The sequence below is a fragment of the Dipodomys spectabilis genome, unplaced genomic scaffold (assembly GCF_019054845.1).
Source record: "Dipodomys spectabilis isolate Male_0828 unplaced genomic scaffold, ASM1905484v1 ptg000136l, whole genome shotgun sequence".
NCBI classification, from domain to species: domain Eukaryota; kingdom Metazoa; phylum Chordata; class Mammalia; order Rodentia; family Heteromyidae; genus Dipodomys; species Dipodomys spectabilis.
The window spans coordinates 243,272-261,374 of NW_024870813.1; the positions used below are offsets into that span (position 1 = coordinate 243,272).

Sequence of the window (18,103 nt, forward strand, 5' to 3'; positions counted from 1 at the left end):
CTCTTTCTTTCTTTCTTTCCTTCTTTCTTTCTTCCTTCTTTTTTTTATTGTGAAAAATACCATACAGAGGGGTTACAATTACATGGGCAAGAAAATGAGTACATTTCTTATCAAGCATTGTTTCCACCTCCTTTTTTCTTTTTTCTTGCCAATCCTGGGACTTGAATTCAGGGTCTAGGCACTGTCCCTGAGATCTTTTTGCTCAAGGCTACCATTCTGCCACTTGAGCCACAATGCCACATCTGCCTTTTTCTGCTTATGTGGTACTGAGGAATCAAACCCAGGGCTTTGCAGATGCTAGGCAAGCGCTCTACCACTAAGCCACATTCCTAGCCCCTCTTATTCCCCTCTTACAGTGCTCCTACCTCCCACCTGTGACATTTTTCATATGAGAATGAGTCTCTGAATCTCAGAGAAGTTCCATCATTTCACCACGGGCATGCAGCTAATGAGTTGTGATGTTATCTACACTCTGGGCTGCGTGATTCCAGAATGCCAGGCCTCCATTTCCATCCATACCGTCCAGTGTGTGTATGATTAGTTTCAGAGAGAAGCATGGAAACTCAGAGCTCCCTGGATCCCCGCTGGAGCAACACAACACAGAGTCGCTGCAGCCTCTTTGTTAACAGGTGAGTCCGGAGGTTAGCAGGTGCTGGGAACTTGGTGGGAGATGGCTCATTTTCTGCTTTAAAAAGTGATTATTGATGAGAAAGAAACCTCTTGCTTCTCAGAAAATCTTCCACTGGGAAATGGAGAAGCCTGGTGTTGAGGGGCGACTGTCATCAGGCACTGTCTCTTTTGGGAACCACATTCCGGCTCAGGGACAGAACAACGATGTGCTTCAAGCGTTTGTAATCGCTCACTGCCACACAGCACAAAGCCCAGCGGTCAAAGCAAACCTCATTTAGCTGGCACCTTTGCAGGGCACGGAGGTTGTGTTCAGCCTACACTTTCGGAACCTGCTGGGCTCTTAGGAGTTTTTGGCTGCTTTTTTTTCTGAGAGGTTGGACTGTGATTGCTCACCTGACAGAGAGAACAAGAGGAAAGGAAAGAGAGAGAGACAGAGACAGAGAGTCAGAGAGACAGTGACAGTGATAAAGAGACAGAGAGCGGAGGGAAAAGAGAGAACAATGGAGGAAGGGGGAGAGAGAGAAGAAGGGAAAGAGGGAGGGAGAGAAAAGGAAGAGGGAAAGAGAGAAGGGAAGGAAGAAGAGAAGAGGGCGGGAGAGGGAGACAGAGACAGAGAGAATATAAATTCCAGCACTGCCTTTCCCTGACTTCTGCCTCATTTTATTGGCCAAATCAAGCCTTAAGTCCAGCCCAGATTCAAAGGCTTGGGAAATGGCTCCATCTTTCTGTGGGAGGAGGTTGTAAAGTCATGTTTTCATTAGTTTAACATTGGTACTTCAATTGTATCCCTGGATCCATCTCTTCCAGGAGCTGGAACTGTGGGGATTGAGGTTGGAGTATGTATTTCTTTGGTGCTTTGGTGAGGATTGTGATGAAGCTTATTTTTGCATGGCTAAGCCAATGGCTTTGGCCACACTTGTCATATCCATAGGTGCAATTTGACTAGTGGCCACAATATTTACCTTGTGATTTTTCTTGACATTTGAAACTATTTTTTTGCCAATGAAAACAGCTTAGAGATGCCATAAATCATAGAGAGTCATCCATCTCTTAGTAGCAGGGCAGATTCTGAGAAATGTGTTGTTAGGCAATATCATTGTGTGAACATCATAACACATTATTACACAAAACTGTACAGCATAGCCTCCTATATACCTAGGGTCTGTGTGTGTGTGTGTGCAGGTATGTGTGCTTAGGTGCACAATGTCTGTGCACCTGCATGTATATTCGTGTATATGTGCTCATTTGTGTGTGTGTGCACGCATGTGCACGCATGCTCATGTGTACTATAGTAGCTCAGTACTCAGAGCTATGATGGTAAAATAACACAAAATTGGCACCAGAGAAAGCACCACAATCAAGAGACAAAGGAAAGAGATCCACAAGGATGCTGGGGGAATAACATGACCAACTGTTTGCAAGAGAGAGAGGGGGGGAGATAGATAGATAGATAGATAGAGAGAGAGAGAGAGAGAGAGAGAGAGAGAGAGAGAGAGAGAGAGAGAGAGAGAGAGAGAGAGTTTGCTGGTCCTAGGGCTTGAATTCAGGGCTTGGAGCTCTCTTAACTTTTTTTTACTTATGACTAGAACTCTATGCCATGTACTACTGGCTCACACCTGTAATCCTAGCCACTCAAGAGGCTGAGATCTGAGGATTACAGGTGGAAGTCAGCCCAGGTAGGAAAGACCAAGAGATAATTATCTCCAAGTAATCATCAAAAGCCAGAAGTGGAGCTGTGGCTGAAGCAATAGAACGCTAACCTTGAGAAAACAAAACAAAACAAAAAACCCTCCCAAAACCCAACTTAGTGCCCAAGACTTGAGTTCAAGACCCAGGACAGGCACAAAAAAGAAAATTTAAAACAAAAAAGACTAATACTATACCACATGAGATTGGAGAGATGAATCTCACAGACTTTCCTGCCCAAGCTGGCTTTGAACCATCATCCTCCGATCTCAGCCTCTTGAGTGGCTAGGATTTCAGGTCTGAGCCATTGGTTCCCAGACTAAAATACTTTTTTAAACAAAAAAAATTCTCAAGGTTTTTGCTCAAGGAATATTCTTTGGAGTAATGATAAAAGTACACAGTAGCGAATGCTTAGGTGAGTGAGAGTCATTTGTTACCATTATCCAATATGCTGATGGTATTGCTGAGCTGAATAGGACAGCGAGGTAGGTTCCTTATACCAGTTCCTTATTCCAGCCACTGTAACCACATGATGTGTTGTGTTAGCATGTAACAGTGGAATCCACTCAGTCGTGACATCATGGTACTGCTGGTGCATCTGCTATGTGCTGCCATTATGTGGTGCGTGACTGATCTTTATGGTCAAAACATTTTAAACATATAAACATGAAGGAAGGAAGTCAGATCATGGGATCTCATGGCTACCTCAGGGATTACTGGGGACCTGGGATCACATACCCCCAGCACAGAGGGAGAAGTCTTGGGGTGAAGAAATACAGCAAACCATGGTCTTGCACCTCAAACCTCACCCAGCTCCATGGCTCTGCAAACTTGACTTGTGCAAGTGTCAGTTTCCCCATCTGAACATTGGCTATGGGAAGTCCTCATGGGATGGGGACTGGAGACGTGAGGCACGGGTGCACCTGCCCAGATGTCCGGTGTCAGAGCATCATCAACAGCTTCATGACATCTCCCTCCCTGGCCAGCAGTGTTGAAGGTGCTGTTCCCCATGACGTTCAGGAAGACAGGAGGCTCAGTTCCGGGTCTGTGCCCTTGGCAGGAGCAGAAAGATCACGGCCAACAACTCCTTCTCCAAGAAGTTTCCTGCAAAGAAAAGGAAAGGTGAGCAAAAAGTTGGCTGAGAGATAGTCTCCATAGGGGTGGTGACACAAAGCCTCAGTGGGCCAGGTCTGCAATAGACTCTGTGTTATGAATAGGTTGAAGAGACCAAGGCCCACCTCTCAGGAAGTTCACAGCCAATGTTGTGAAGGACAGAAGCAAGAGGGGGCATGTGCTTAGGGAGCTGTCCAGGGCCCATGCACTTGCCAGGGGACTTCTGGGAGCCAGGACTCCTCATAGAGAGGCTACAAGGAGGGTCAGCTGGTCAAGTTTGTGCTGGCTGATTGGATGATGGTTGGGCCCAGGACAATCCTCTGGCCAGAAGGTCTTCTGCCAACAGCCGTGAAGCCAGTCATAGCAATTTTGGTGGGGTTTTTGTTTGTTTCATTCATTCATTTTTGTACCAGCTTGAATTCAGGACTTTGAACTCTCACTTGCCTTTTTTTTTTTTTTTGGCTCCAGGCTGGTTCTCTATCACTTGAGCCACACCTCCACTGCTGGCTTTTGGCTGGTTATTTGGAGATGAAATTCTCACAGATTTTTTCTGTCCAGGTTGGCTTCAAACCACAATCCTTGGATCTTAGCCTCTCTAAGTAGCTAGGCATGAGCCACCAGCTCCCAGCTCACTTTGGTGTTTAGAATAAAGCAGTCCTACTTCAAGACACAAGACACAAGATGCTGCCACAGTGGTCCCGAGGGGACCAGTGCCTGGGGAGCTGCCATAAGCTGCAGGTAGGGTGACAGGCTGTTCATGGAGAAGCTGTGGCCCTGACCTTGTGTCTTATCATTGGGTCCCTTTGGGACCATCAAACCCAGATGGACTCAGAAAGTCTTTGTCACAGGGAAATTTAAGACTAGCAACAAATTAGAGCTGAGCTCTAAATGGCCTCTGGGCATCCCTCCTTTTGTGTGGTCTTGCTTCCTTCCACATGCTACACCTCTACCCACCCCCCATGCTATCCTCCAAGGCCTTCAAGAAGGGGATCCTGAGAGCCTTAATGGGGCAGCCCTACCCCCAGCAAGCTCACAGCCTCTGGTGTTCAGCACATGCTGCCTTATGAGCTTTATTTCCTGATCACCACTAAGGATGAATCTCCTGGACTCTCTCAGGACACAGCCCACCTCCAGTTGTGATCTCCTGAGACCAAGGTCCTGCTGGGTGTCCTTGGGGGCACATTATACATAACCCCTAAGTCTGCAATTTGCTGGCTGTGTGAATAGTAAGCTTTTAGCCTCTTGGAGCCTCCACTTTCTTATCTGAAAAATGAGTTGAGGACAGGCAGCCAGGACATGCTGGCTGGCTCTAAGTAACACAAGGACTAAAACATTCCTTGGATGGTCAGTGATACAAATGAGGAGTTTTGTAAAAACCAAGAATGAGAGTTGATGGTGAACATTCTTGATTCTACTGCCAGAGCTGGAAAACCTTTTCCCTAAGCTAAAACCTGAAATGTTTTATTTTTACAAGTTCTTTTTGTTGAACATAGTGTGTGTGTGTGTGTGTGTCTGTGTGTGTGTGTGTGTGTCTGTGTGTGTCTGTGTGTCTGTGTGTCTGTGTCTGTGTGTGTGTGAACTCAGGGCCTGGGTGCTGTTCCTGAGCTTCTTAACTCAAGACTGGCACTCTACCACTTGAGTCATTGCTCCACTTCTGGCTTTTATCAGATCTCAGCCTCCTAAGTAGCTCAGATTATGGAATGAGCCACCTGCTCCTGGCTAGAATGTGTTTTATAGTTTTGAGACATCCAAAGGATTATGAAATGCTGTGTGAATTGTGAACCCTTAATAATGATGTCCCCATGCTTACTTAAGGGCCAAGACGTGTCAATCTCCTTCATCCACTCATAGTAGCTTTGAGGCCAGCAGAGCTGGTTGGGGGTGGGGGTAGGAACTTCCCCCCACATTAGCTGCATCTTGCTGAAACCTGTTTCCTTTGGAGTCTGGTGAATAAAGAGCTGGGGGAAACTGGGAGAGATGAGCTCCTAGAGGAAGCCCAGACCCTGTTTCTCCCCTATAAGTAGTCTGAATATTTTCTCCAGTTTTCTAGGCCGGAGTTTGTCCTGATGGCTGGAGAGGCCCCAGTGACCCTACATCTGCCTGGAACTGTTGTGGTAACCATGGGGTGGGGCTGGGTGGTAAGGGAGGGAGTCACCTAGACAGGCAAGTCTGGTCTAATGATGTTCTATGTGGAGATGTTCCCATGGACCCTAGCCCCCTCTAGGCTCTGAGCAGAGCAGTGACCACTTCTATTCCTGCCCCACTCCTTCACTATCTCCTTTGCCCCTTTGAAAGAAACTCTCTATAGCTTCTGGCTCCATCTTGCTGGTCTGTCCACCATCAGTCACTTCAGCCTTCCTCTCATTAGTCTGGATGCTTGTGAAGTATCTCCCTCATGATGGGCTTGATTTTAGACTCCAATCTATGCTGTGAATGTCAGGAGTCTAGGGCCACCTACTGCCTCCCAGCATGGCTGCCAGGCTCAGTCCAACACTTTCATTTATTTTATTTTATTTTTTTGTGCCAGACCTAGAGCTTGAACTCTTGGCCTGGACACTGCCCCCTAAGCTTTTTTTTGCTAAGGCTAATACTCTACCATTTGAGCTATATAGCTCTACTTCTGGCATTTTGGTAGTTAATGGGAGATGAGAGTCTCAGAGACTTTTCTGCCTGGGCTGGCTTCCAACTTTGATCCTCAGATCTCAGCCTCCTGAAAAGCTAGGATTATAGATATGAGTCACTAGTACCCGGCTAGTCCAATGGTTTAGGCAAAAAGACTCAGCTAGCAGAAGGCAATTGTAGAGAAGGCATTTATTGTAGGAATTAGCTAAATAGAGCTAGTCTCTGTTGGGGTGCATGTGGTTCTATGTGTTCATGTGTGTACCTCCTTTGCCTGGCTGTCCATCTGTCTATGTGTGTATCTTTTCTCTTTCTCAGGGGTCCAATTAGTGCCAAGTACTGTGGTATGTCAGCTGGCATTTGCATAACCTTTTGGCTATAATCTTTGGAATGTATATGCTTGAACTTTTATGTGCTCCCCTACCATGGAAAGCAGAGTCCTTTCCCTGTGGAAGAGGCACAGATAGATGAATATATGCATGTAAAAGAATACCAGGTGTGATTTGTGCTAAAGAAAATCATACCCAGACAACCAGAAACCAAGAAGACCCCAAGCAAAACCCCCAAAAACAAAGAAGAAAAAAAAACTTATATGGATGGAAGAGGATGGAAGCTGGCAGAGTGAGGAGGAGGGAGAGGACTACTCTTACACAGGAAGTAGCTCTGAGGAAGCAGCAGTGAGCGGAGACAGAGAGAGAGGGCGGAAAGGAGAGAAGGAGGGAAGGAAGTAGGCTTTAGGGCAGAGCAGATCTGGCCAGGAAGCAGGGAGGTTAAAGAATGTCCTTCCCAGGCTAGCAGTCCCTGCCTGAGGCATGCCCCTGCAGAGATCTATCTCATTGGCTTTTGTGCTAGTGTCCTCCGGAGCTTCTTTTTTTTTTTTTTTTTTTTTTATTGTAAAGCTACTATACAGAGGGTCACAGTTACATGAGTGAGGTTATGAGTACACTTCCTCTTGAACATTGTTACCCCCTCCATTGTTTTCCCCCTACCATCCCCTCCCTCCCTCCCTTCCCCGAGGTTCTTTTTTTTTTTTTTTTTTTGATTGTGATTAAATGATTACATAATTTCAAAGTCACAAGTTCATTCTAACTTCCCTGGAGCAAATTGTCTACCACAGTCTGTAATATATAACAGTGTTCACATGTTATATACCATATTTGTGATCAGCAGCATGAGGATATTTAGTAGTGGTTCAACCAGATGAGCGGGAGTTCTTTGTTTCTTAAGTCCTGTTAGTTTTGTCGTATCACCTAACCTTTTGGATTTAGCATCCACTTATGAGGGAGACCATGTACCGTTTGTCTCTTCGTTCTTGGCTTACCTCGCTCAACATGATTCCTTCTAGCTCCATCCATTTCCCTGCAAATGCCATTATTTTGTCATTTCTAATGGCTGCATAATATTCCATTGTGTATAGATACCACAATTTTTGGATCCATTCATCTGTGGTGGGGCACCTAGGTTGTTTCCATATCCTAGCTATTGCGAACAGTGCTGCAATAAACATGGAGGTGCACGTGTCCTTGTATATTGGTTCCTGTTGTTCAGGGTAGATGCCTAGAAGTGGTATGACTGGGTCGTAAGGGAGGTCAATCTTTAGCTTTCTAAGGACCCTCCAGACTGCTTTCCAAAGTGGTTGTATAAGTGTACATTCCCACCAGCAGTGTAATAGGGTTCCTCTTTCTCCACATCCCCTCCAGCATTTGTCGTTGGCTGATTTGTGGATGTGGGACATTCTGACTGGGGTAAGGTGGTATCTCAGGGTTGTCTTTATTTGCATTTCCTTCACCACCAGGGATGATGAACATTTCCTCATGTGTTTCTTTGCCATTTTTATTTCTTCATTTGAGAAGTCCCTCTTTAGTTCCCTTGCCCATTTAGTAATTGGTTTGTTAGGTTTGGGAGGGATTAGTTTCTTGAGTTCCCTGTATATACAGGATGTTAACCCCTTGTCTGATATATTGCTGGTAAATATTTTTTCCCAATTAGTTGGTTGTCTTTCTAGCTTAGTTGCGATAGATTTAGCTGTGCAGAAGCTTTTTATTTTAAGGTAGTCCCATTTGTCGAGTCTCTCTCCAACTTGTTGTGACCCTGGGACTCTGTTCAGGAAGTTCCTTCCTGTGCCTATTAGTTCAAGTGTCTCTCCTACTCCGTCCTGCAGTAGTTTCAGAGATTCAGGTTTAATGTTAAGGTCTTTAATCCATTTTGAGTTGATGTTGGTGCATGGTGATAGGCTGGGGTCCACTTTTAGTTTTCTGCATGTGGCTGCCCAGTTTTCCCAGCACCAGCGGTTGAAGAGGCTGTGTTTCTTCCATTGTATGTCTTTGGCTCCTTTGTCGAATATCAGCTGGCTGTAGGCCTGTGGATTTATATCTGGATCTTCTATTCTGTTCCATTGGTCTTCGGGTCTGTTTTTGTGCCAGTACCATGCTGTCTTTGTGATTATAGCTCTGTAGTAGAGTTTGAAGTTCGGCATGGATAGCCCTCCCATATTGTCTTTATCCCCTAGAATTGTTTTGGCTATTCTAGGTCTTTTGTTGTTCCATATAAATTTTTGGACTGTTTTCTGTATTTCAGTGATGTACGTCATTGGGATTTTAATAGGAATTGCATTGAATTTGTATATTAATTTTGGAAGTATCACCATCTTTACTATATTAAGTCGGCCTATCCAGGAGCATGGGAGGTCTTTCCATTTCCTAGTGTCTTCTGCAATTTCTTTCTTTAACTTTTTATAGTTCTCATTAAATAGTTCTTTTACATCTTTGGTTAGGTTAATTCCTAAATATTTTATTTTTTGGGAGGTTATTGTGAATGGGGTTGCTCCCTTTATTTCCCTCTCTTCCTGTGCGTTATCAGTGTATAGGAAGGCAACTGATTTTTGTGGGTTTATTTTGTATCCTGCTATTTTGCCGAAGTGACTTATGATTTCTAAAAGTTTGGGGATGGAGTTTTTGGGATCGTGGAGGTATAGTATCATGTCGTCTGCAAAAAGGGATAGTTTCACTTCTTCTTTCCCTATGCGGATCCCTTTAATGTCTTTTTCTTGCCTTATTGCCCTGGCTAAGGGTTCTAGGACTATGTTGAAGAGGAGTGGAGACAGTGGACATCCTTGCCTTATTCCTGTTTTTAGGAGGATTGGTTGTAGCTTTTCCCCATTAAGTATAATATTGGCTATTGGTCTGTCATAAATGGCTTTTATTGTTTTTAGAAATGTTCCTTCTATTCCTATTTTCTCCAGAGCTTTTAGCATGAATGAATGTTGAATTTTATCAAAGGCCTTTTCTGCATCTGTGGCGATAATCATGTGATTCTTGACCTTGGCTCTGTTGATATGCTGGATTACATTTATTGACTTACGTATGTTAAACCATCCCTGTGTCTCTGGGATGAAGCCTACCTGATCATAGTGTATTATTTTTTTTATGTGTTTCTGGATTCTGTTAGCTAGAATCTTGTTAAGGATCTTTGCATCTGTGTTCATCAAGGAGATTGGCCTGTAATTCTCCTTTTTGGTTGGGTCTTTGCCTGGTTTGGGGATGAGTGTGATATTGGCTTCGTAGAATGAGTTTGGGATAGCTCCCTCCTTCTCTGTTTCTCTGAAGAGCTTGAGGAGTATGGGTATTAGTTCTTCTTTAAAGGTCTTATAGAATTCTGCTGTGAATCCATCTGGTCCTGGGCTTTTTTTTGTTGGAAGACTTTTGATAGCTTCCTGTATCTCATTATAGGATATTGGCTTATTTAATTGGTTAACTTCTTCTTTGCTCAGTTTGGGTAACTTGTATTTCTCTAAAAATGCATCCATTTCCGCCAGATTTTCTTCCTTTAGAGAGTATAGCTTTTGAAAGTAGTCTGTTAGAATTGTTTGGATATCTTGGGTACGTGTTGTGATGTTTCCCGTGGCATCCCTAATCCTATTAATATGGGTTTCCTCTCTTCTTTTTTTAATTAATCTTGCCAACGGGCCATCAATTTTGTTTATTTTTTCAAAGAACCAGCTTTTTGTTTGGTTTATTTTGGTTATGGTTTTCTGATTTTCTAATTGGTTAATCTCTGCTCTCAATTTGGTTATCTGGCTTCGTCTAGTAGCTTTAGGTCCCATTTTTTCTTGTTTTTCTAGCTGTTTTAGTTGCAACATGAGATTATTTACTTGGTCTGTCTCCATTCTCTTGATGTGGGCACTGAGGGCAATAAATTTGCCCCTCAGGACTGCTTTTGCTGTGTCCCACAAGTTTCTTTGTGAGGTGTTTTCATTTTCATTGAGTTCTAGGAAATGCTTTATTTCTTCTCTGATCTCTTCTGTTACCCAGGCCTTGTTAAGGAGTGTGCTGTTCAATTTCCATGTATTAGAGAAATTTCTGCGGTATGCTTTGTTATTGAGAGCTAGCTTGATTCCACTGTGGTCAGATAGGATACAGGGGATTATGTCGATCCCTTTGTATTTGCTTAAGTTCCTTGAATGAACTATGATATGGTCTATTTTGGAGAAAGTTCCATGAGCTGCTGAGAAGAATGTGTACTGTGTTGTTTTAGGGTGAAATACTCGGTAGATGTCAGTTAATTCCGCTTGAAGTATGGCCTCACTTAATTCGGTAGCTTCTTTGCCAATCCTCTGGTTGGTAGACCTGTCCTTTGGTGAGAGTGGCGTGTTAAAGTCTCCTAGTATTATCGTATTGGGATCTATTTTATTCTGTAAGTTTGAGAGCATTTGTTTAACATATCTGGGTGCACCGATATTTGGGGCATATAAGTTGATGATGGTTATATCCTCCTCTTGGATTGTTCCCTTTATTAATATGTAATGTCCGTCCTTGTCTTTCTGTACTGATTTTAATGAAAAGTTTATTTTGTCAGATATCAGGATAGCTACACCTGCTTTCTTATTGGGGGAATTTGATTGGTAGATCCTTTTCCACCCCTTCACTCTGAGTTTGTTTGTATGTTTGGCTGAGAGGTGGGTCTCCTGAAGGCAACAGATGGATGGGTCTTGTTTTCTGATCCAGTCCTCAGTTCGTTTTCTTTTAATTGGCGAATTCAGCCCATTTATATTAAGAGAAAGTATAGAGAGATGCATTGTTGTCCCTGCCATTCCGTTTTCCTAAGTTTTTCTTCTTTCCTTTCCTCCTGTGCTTGCTCAGTTAGACTTTGAGTAATGCCTGTTTGGGGCAGGTCCCAGTTCCTGGTTGCTTTCTTCAGGTTGTGTCCCCACTCTTAGAATTCTTTGTAATGCTGGCTTAATGTTTATGTATTCATTTAGTTTTTCTTTGCTATTAAAAGTTTTCAGTTCTCCATCGAATGTGAATGCTAGCTTTGCCGGGTATATCAGTCTGGGTTGGCAGTTATTGGCTCTCAGGGCTCGTATGGTGCTTTCCCAGGCTTTTCTTGCATTCATTGTTTGTGTGGAGAGATCTGCAGTGATTCTAATTTTTTTCCCGTTGTAGTATAGCTCCTTCTTCATTTTTGCTGCATGCAGGATTGTTTCCTTATTATTCAGATCCATCATTGTTACTATTATGTGCCTAGAAGTGTTTCTCCTGGGATCTTGCTTGTTGGGTGTTCGATAAGCTTTTGTGATGTAGTTAAGATGGTCGTTTTTGAGGTGGGGAAAATTTTCATTGACTATCTTGTTAAATAGGTGTTGCATTCCCTTGCTCTGGAATTCCTCACCTTCGTCCACTCCGATTATGCGAAGGTTAAATTTTTTAGCATTATCTGCTTGCTCTTGAATTTCCCTTTGGTTTAATTTGAGTGATTTTTCCATATCTGTCACTTTTTGGTCCAGTTGGTGTATTCTGTCTTCTGTATCTGACACTCTACCTTCCATTTCATTCACTCTGTTGACCGTGGCTTCTATTGTGGTTTGCATGATGGAAATGGATCCCTTTATGGATTCAATGTTGGTTCTCAGAGTACTGATCTCACCTCTCAATGAGGTGATATCAGTATGCATTACCTCTAATTTGGCGTTTATCTCACTTCTTACTGAGGTTTGTGCAGCTTCTATTTTTGCATCCAATTTTTGTTTGATATCCTGTATATCTTTTGATAGTTCATCCTTGTGCTCTTTCAATTTCTGATCCATTTCTCGCTTTATTTCTTGAGTCATTGCCTCCAGCAACCCTTGGATGTAGTTTTTGTCTTCCATTCCTGCTTTGCTCCCACTGGGGCTCTCCCCTGCGTGGCTGCTGGCTTTTGAGGTGAGCTTGCTGTCCTGGGTAGTGGTAAACCTTGTGATTTTTCTCTGTGATTTTCGCATGGGGGTTCAGGAGACTGCTCTTCAATCTTGTTTTGGTGTGTCTGTCTTTGCTTGGTTGCTGATTCTCTATTGGTAGAGAGAGTCTGTGTCTGATCTGGATTCTGTTGGGAGCCTATTTCCAGCTGCTATTCACTTAGGATTCTCAGCTCTCTGCTGTAGCAATTCCGCCTTTGGAAGGGTTGAGCAGCCTAGACTGCTTGTGTTTGCTCCTGCGGGTGCTCTTGGGAAGATCAGATGCTCTGGATGCACTCTCCCAAATACTGGAGTCTGCTATGGGCTCCTGATGTGTTTTTGTTTGTTTTGGGCTGGTTGTGGGCTTGAACTCTAGGTTTGGGTGCTGTCCCTCAGCTCTTCAGCTCAGGGCTGGCACCCTACCATTTGAGCCACAGCCCCACTTCTGACCCTTTTTGCTTTGTTCAGGCGCCGGTCCCCTGGCCTGGTTCCGGCCCCAGCCTGGAGCGCGCTCGTTAGGCCTGTGCTAATGTGTATACCACCTTGGTTATGCAGCCTGGAGGACACAGTTCAAATTTCTTCTACTGTTGGTAGTCTTGACCCAGGGGCACTGTTCCTGGCTTGAGCATTTAAGCTCCCTTCCCGGGGCGCTCTTGCTCTGGCCTGGCCAGCAGAGTGTGCTCCACCGGCTGGTGGGGCTCTCGAACAGTTCCCAGTTTTAGTGGGTCCTGTGGTCCGGGTGTTGGGGTAGGGAGTCTAGGTCAGGGTCTGGGGATTCCCTCCAGCTCTGGTCTCCCTTGATGGATTCCCTGTCCCCTGATGGGTACTCACCCTGTAGGTCGTCAGTTGTTGTTGCAGTCCGTCAGTTGTTGTTGCAGTCCGAGTTCAGTTGGGGTGGTTGCGGGCTGGGTTGGGCGGCCCCCCGCCGGGTCGTTGCGATCGCGACAGGTCCCTTTGTGGCGCTGCTGGTGCCGGGCGGCTTTGGCGGGATGGAGCCTCTCCGCTCCGGTGGAGAGTGATGGGTGGGGTGGGATCCTCCTGGAGACTCCCGGCTGGTAGGTTTCTCTGTTCCTGGCGATCCGCTGTTCTGCAATCCGGTACCTGGTGATCTGCAAGCAGCCCCCTGTGTCTCTGGGGCTCCGGCAGCCCCCGCGGGGCCGGCTGGCCGGCGGCTTGGCACACTGCCGCGCGGCCAGTAAAGGTTGGGGGAGGGGTCTTCGCTCTTCTCTGTTCTGAAATTCTTCTTTTCCTCTCTTTCTTTTTTTATTATTTTCCACCTCTGGTTTTTCTCTGAGTGTTCGTCTTTTTGTTGTTGTCGGTCTCTTGGGGAGATTAAAGGTTGGAACTCGAACTCTCTTTTTGGTTGGAGAGAGCTGTGGCGTTTCCCTACTGCCCCGTCGCCATCTTGAGAACTCTCCCGGAGCTTCTTTTAAGGCCCATATTCCCTGCTATTCAGTGCTCAGCCTGGGGACAGGTGATTACCAGCCAATATTGAGATCTGGGTGGCAGGGAGCGGGGATATCTTTCCTATCTCACTCACTCTAAGAGCTGAAGTGCCTATCTAGTCAAGTTCACATGTCTATGCTGCTACACGGCTCTCTGGCCATGTTCAGGCCTGTGGAAGCAGCACTGGCTTGGTGTTCCTCTTCTTTGGGCTTCCCGCACTGTCTCCATGCTGGTCTTTCAATAGCTCAGAGCAATTCAGAAAAGCATCAGGGAGCCTTGCCTCTCTGCACCAGTCTGGGTTAGTCGAATGCTGCTAATAAAAAAATCTCCTTGAATCCTAGCTTGATCCTTGCCCTGTCAAGGAAACATACACTGTGGTTCCCTGACATTGTGCCCCCAGCATCTGAGCTTAGTTCAGACAAACCGGACCTGTGGGCTAGATTCCCCAGCTCTGAGTCTCTCCTAATGGAGTCTGGCCATAAGTGGGACACAAGCATGAAATATACATTGTACACATAAATATGTATACATACATATACGCATATACATACATATATTTGATGAATGTATTCTCCTTATTTGTATTCATATATATGTATATATATAAATATGTAGAGAGAGAGAGAAAGAGAGAGAATTAGGACAGGTAGCAATTTAATGAAAAGCAGGGACTTGAACAGATCTGAGAGATCAGTCAGCAGAGCCACAGATGTGTGCTGAGTCTGCCTTCTTCCCCATGAGCTGCCTTGGACCATTACTGGGGCCTCCTTCCACCACAGCCCTGCCCCAACCACTTCAACCTTAGTGCAGCCTCCCATCCCCAAACTTCAGCTCTTCATAGGACGTGAGATAAATACATGCACATATATGTTCTATATAATACGTAATATTTGTAGCAATTTTATTATAAAATATAATTTTTAATATATAAATATAGAATACAATGTGTAATCTATACCATGTGTAATGTATATATTATATAGAATATATCAAATCTACATTCTCTATTTAGAGTATATGTAGAATATATAGAGAATATAGAGAATATGTAGAGAACATAGATTTTAAAATATTCTATATATCCTATTCTTACATTCTATATAGTCTAGTCTGTAATATATATTAGATATTATAACATATCTGATATATGTGTGTGATGTGTATATGTGTATGTATATATGTGTGTATGCATGTATAATAATATATCATGTATATGAATGCATTTATTATATATTATATACATGTATATATTATGTATATGTATTATATATTATATATGTGTGTGTGTATAATCTAGAAATTTTAACCTCTGGTCACATATATGCTAAGCCCCATGCTTAGCCACAGCCCCAAGTATGGTGGCTTTTATTTGTTATTTTATGTTCCATTCCTATGGGCACCTGGGTTCTCATTCAGTGACTCAAGTTCCCCTCCCACCAGCTGCTAGATCCTTTGAAAGGGCTCACAATCTATGTATGGACATGCACTAAGTGCCTGGATTGGGTTGGTCAGGAAGAAACTCAGAAAGAACTTCTGGTGCTACTAGCCCAGGTGGAGAAGATGCTGCTAGACCCAGTGTGAAGTATTTTGGGGCACATGTGCTTGCCTGAGTCCCTTTCTGTGCAATCCCCAGCAGAGGGGCATATAGGACCAATATGAGCAATTGCAGTCCTGGGCAGCTGAGATGGTATATGGGATCAAGAGGGGGAAGGGAGGCTGAGACAGGTGTGAAGGCCCAGGTAACCCAGTGGTTAGTGGGGAGATAGAACCAGGGGGTGCTGCAGTACCATGTGCAAACCCTAGTGCAATCACAATGTGTGGTGCTTAAGAATGTCAGAGCCTTGTCTGGTGCTGGTGGCTCATACCTGTAACCCATGGTACTTGAGAAGCTGAGACCTGAGGATCACAGTTCAAAGCCAGCCTGGGCAGGAAAATCCAGGAGATTCTTATTTCCAGTTAGCCATCAAAAAAGCTGGAAGTGGAGCTGTGACTTAAGTGGTAGAGTGATAGATTTGAACAAAAAAAACACACACACAAAAAAACCAAACCAAACCAAACCAAAACAAAAACCCCAGAGACAGCACCCTTAGTTCAAGCCCAAGACAGGCACCAAAAAACAACAAAAAAGAATTCAGAGCCTCAGAGCCTGGTACTAGTGGCTTACACCTGTGATCCTACCTACTCAAGAGGCTGACATCTGAAGGTCACAGTTTAAAGCCAACACTGGGCAGGAAAGCCCATGAGATTTCTCCTCAAAAAGAAAGAAAAAGAAAGAAAAGCTACAAGTAGAGGTGTGGCTCATGGCAGAACACCAATATTGAGCCAAAAGGCTAAGCGACCACCATCCTGTAGCAGTTAGCAAGCCACTTGATCCACAGCTCTACTTCCAGCTTTTGGGTGGTGATTGGACTTTCCTGCCCAGGCTGGCTTTGAACCATGATCCTCAGATCCCAGCTTCCTGAGTTGTTAGGATTACAGATGTGAGCCATTGGTGCCTGGCTAGATATCAATGTCAACCCATCTCTGTCCTCTAAGGAAGGACTCCCAAGAGAGGAGCGGCCAGATCCTGTGCTGAGCTTTGGGATGGATGCTGGGGTGGGTATTCAGCAAATGTCCTTAGGGGAGGAGTCTGTGTTAGACACTGAAGACTCATGGAAATCTGCAGTCTGAGGATGAAGAGGAGGCTTACTGGGGTCAAGATGGTGGTGGGTACAAGGCTGCTGCAGGGTATGGACCTGGTATTAATCTGAGGATGTTGTGACAGAAAGCAGACATCATACATCTGTGGTTCTGATGACTGATTTCCCAGATCCCCTTATTCTAGTCCCTTCTTTTCTTTGGATGGATTCCTGCCTCAATGCTCTCAGTTTAGAATTCAAGGAACCTACACTCTGTATGGTTTTGTGAGCTGAGGACTAGCGTCAGGTTGGCTGAAGACCACAGGAGCATCTGATTCATTGATGAATCTGGAAGGCAGGCAGAGCACAAGCAACATTCAGGATGTCTTCAAGGGAAAAGGTGCAGGTCAGACCTGTGCCCTTCTCCAGCCTCCCTGTCCCCCAAGAGCTTGGCAGCACTCAGATTTGAATCCAGGTTCTGCCTCTTAGTAGCTGTGCAACCCTGGACAAGCCTTTAACTCTGTGAACCTCAGTTTTTCATCTGCTAACTAGAAATCGAACACATTCATCTCTTAGGGTTGTTTGATGGTTAAGGGAGATAATATGGTCTAAAGTGCTTAGCACAGTCACTAGCCCAAGTCTCATAGTTACTGTAACAACTTATGCCATCACTGTTGTTTTTAGACCAAAAAAGGGAAATCCTATTTGGCTCTCAGTGACCTCTGTGTGGTCCTGCTGAGTGGGCAGTGTCTGGAAGTGAAGTGTGACGTCAGGTCCACGGTGGGAGCTGTCTTCAATGCTGTCATGTCCTTCACTAATCTCAAAGAGACCACCTACTTTTGTCTGGCTTATGTGAAAGGTGAGTATCTGCTAGGAACACTGCTGGCCTTCTTGAAGCCTCTAGGAACCAGATATGTGGTTAGCTGAGCTCCATTTTCCCTAGGAAAGTTAAGACAAGGATATTGCTCTCTCCATACTTTACCATCAGTTAACATAGTGGTGAGGACTTCAGATGCTTGTGTAAAAAGTGTCAAGTGGCCTGGCACTGGTGGCTCATGCCTGGAATCCCAGCTACTCAGAGGCTGTGATCTGAGGATTGTGCTTCAAAGCCAGCCTGGGCAGGAAAGTCCATGAGACTCTTAATCACAGGAAAAAAACAAAACAAAACAGAAGTGGCACTGTGGCACTGTGGCATAAGAGCGCTAGTCTTGAGTAAAAGTTGCTCAGGGATAGCACCCAGGCCCAGGGTTCAAGACCCAGGACCAGAAAAAAAAAGTTTCAAGTGTTCACAGATTGTCAGAAAACTAGTGAGTGCTGGATGTTGAGGAGGGAGGGGCTGTGATCTGCCAGATTGCTTTGATCAATAGTTAGACTGAAGAGGTTAAAGATGAGTTGATACAGAAGGTCTGGTACATGGTGGAGACTTCATAGGCCTTTGTCATTTATTACCTTTTATTTTTATTTTTTATATCATTTCTGTCTGTCTGGAGTCTGTCTGGAGTCTGTCTGTCTATCTACTTTGCTGGTATTAGGGCTTCAGTTTAGGGTCTGGGTGCTGACCTTTATCTTTTTCTCTCAAGACTGGTGCTCTACCACTTGAACCACAGCTCTCTTTCTGGCTTTTTGGTGATTAATTGGAGATAGGAATCTCACAAACTTTCCCGCCTGGTCTGGCTTTGAACCAGGATCCCCAGAACTCAGCCTCCTGAGTAGCTAGGATTACAGGTGTGAACCATCAGCACCTAGAAATCATTTTGTTACTTTATCTCCATAAGATGACAGC

General features: G+C 44.6%; 1 protein-coding gene across 1 annotated transcript in view; it reads left to right on the forward strand.

Moving 5' to 3' along the window:
- Frmpd2 (FERM and PDZ domain containing 2) overlaps positions 1-18,103 on the forward strand; it is a 102,251-nt gene that overhangs the window by 16,924 nt on the left and 67,224 nt on the right. Inside the window, exons 7-10 of the mRNA XM_042690166.1 lie at positions 542-629; positions 3,303-3,438; positions 5,472-5,543; positions 17,005-17,179. Of these exons, the coding sequence (XP_042546100.1) occupies positions 542-629; positions 3,303-3,438; positions 5,472-5,543; positions 17,005-17,179 (471 nt within the window). The remainder of the gene's footprint in view (positions 1-541; positions 630-3,302; positions 3,439-5,471; positions 5,544-17,004; positions 17,180-18,103) is intronic.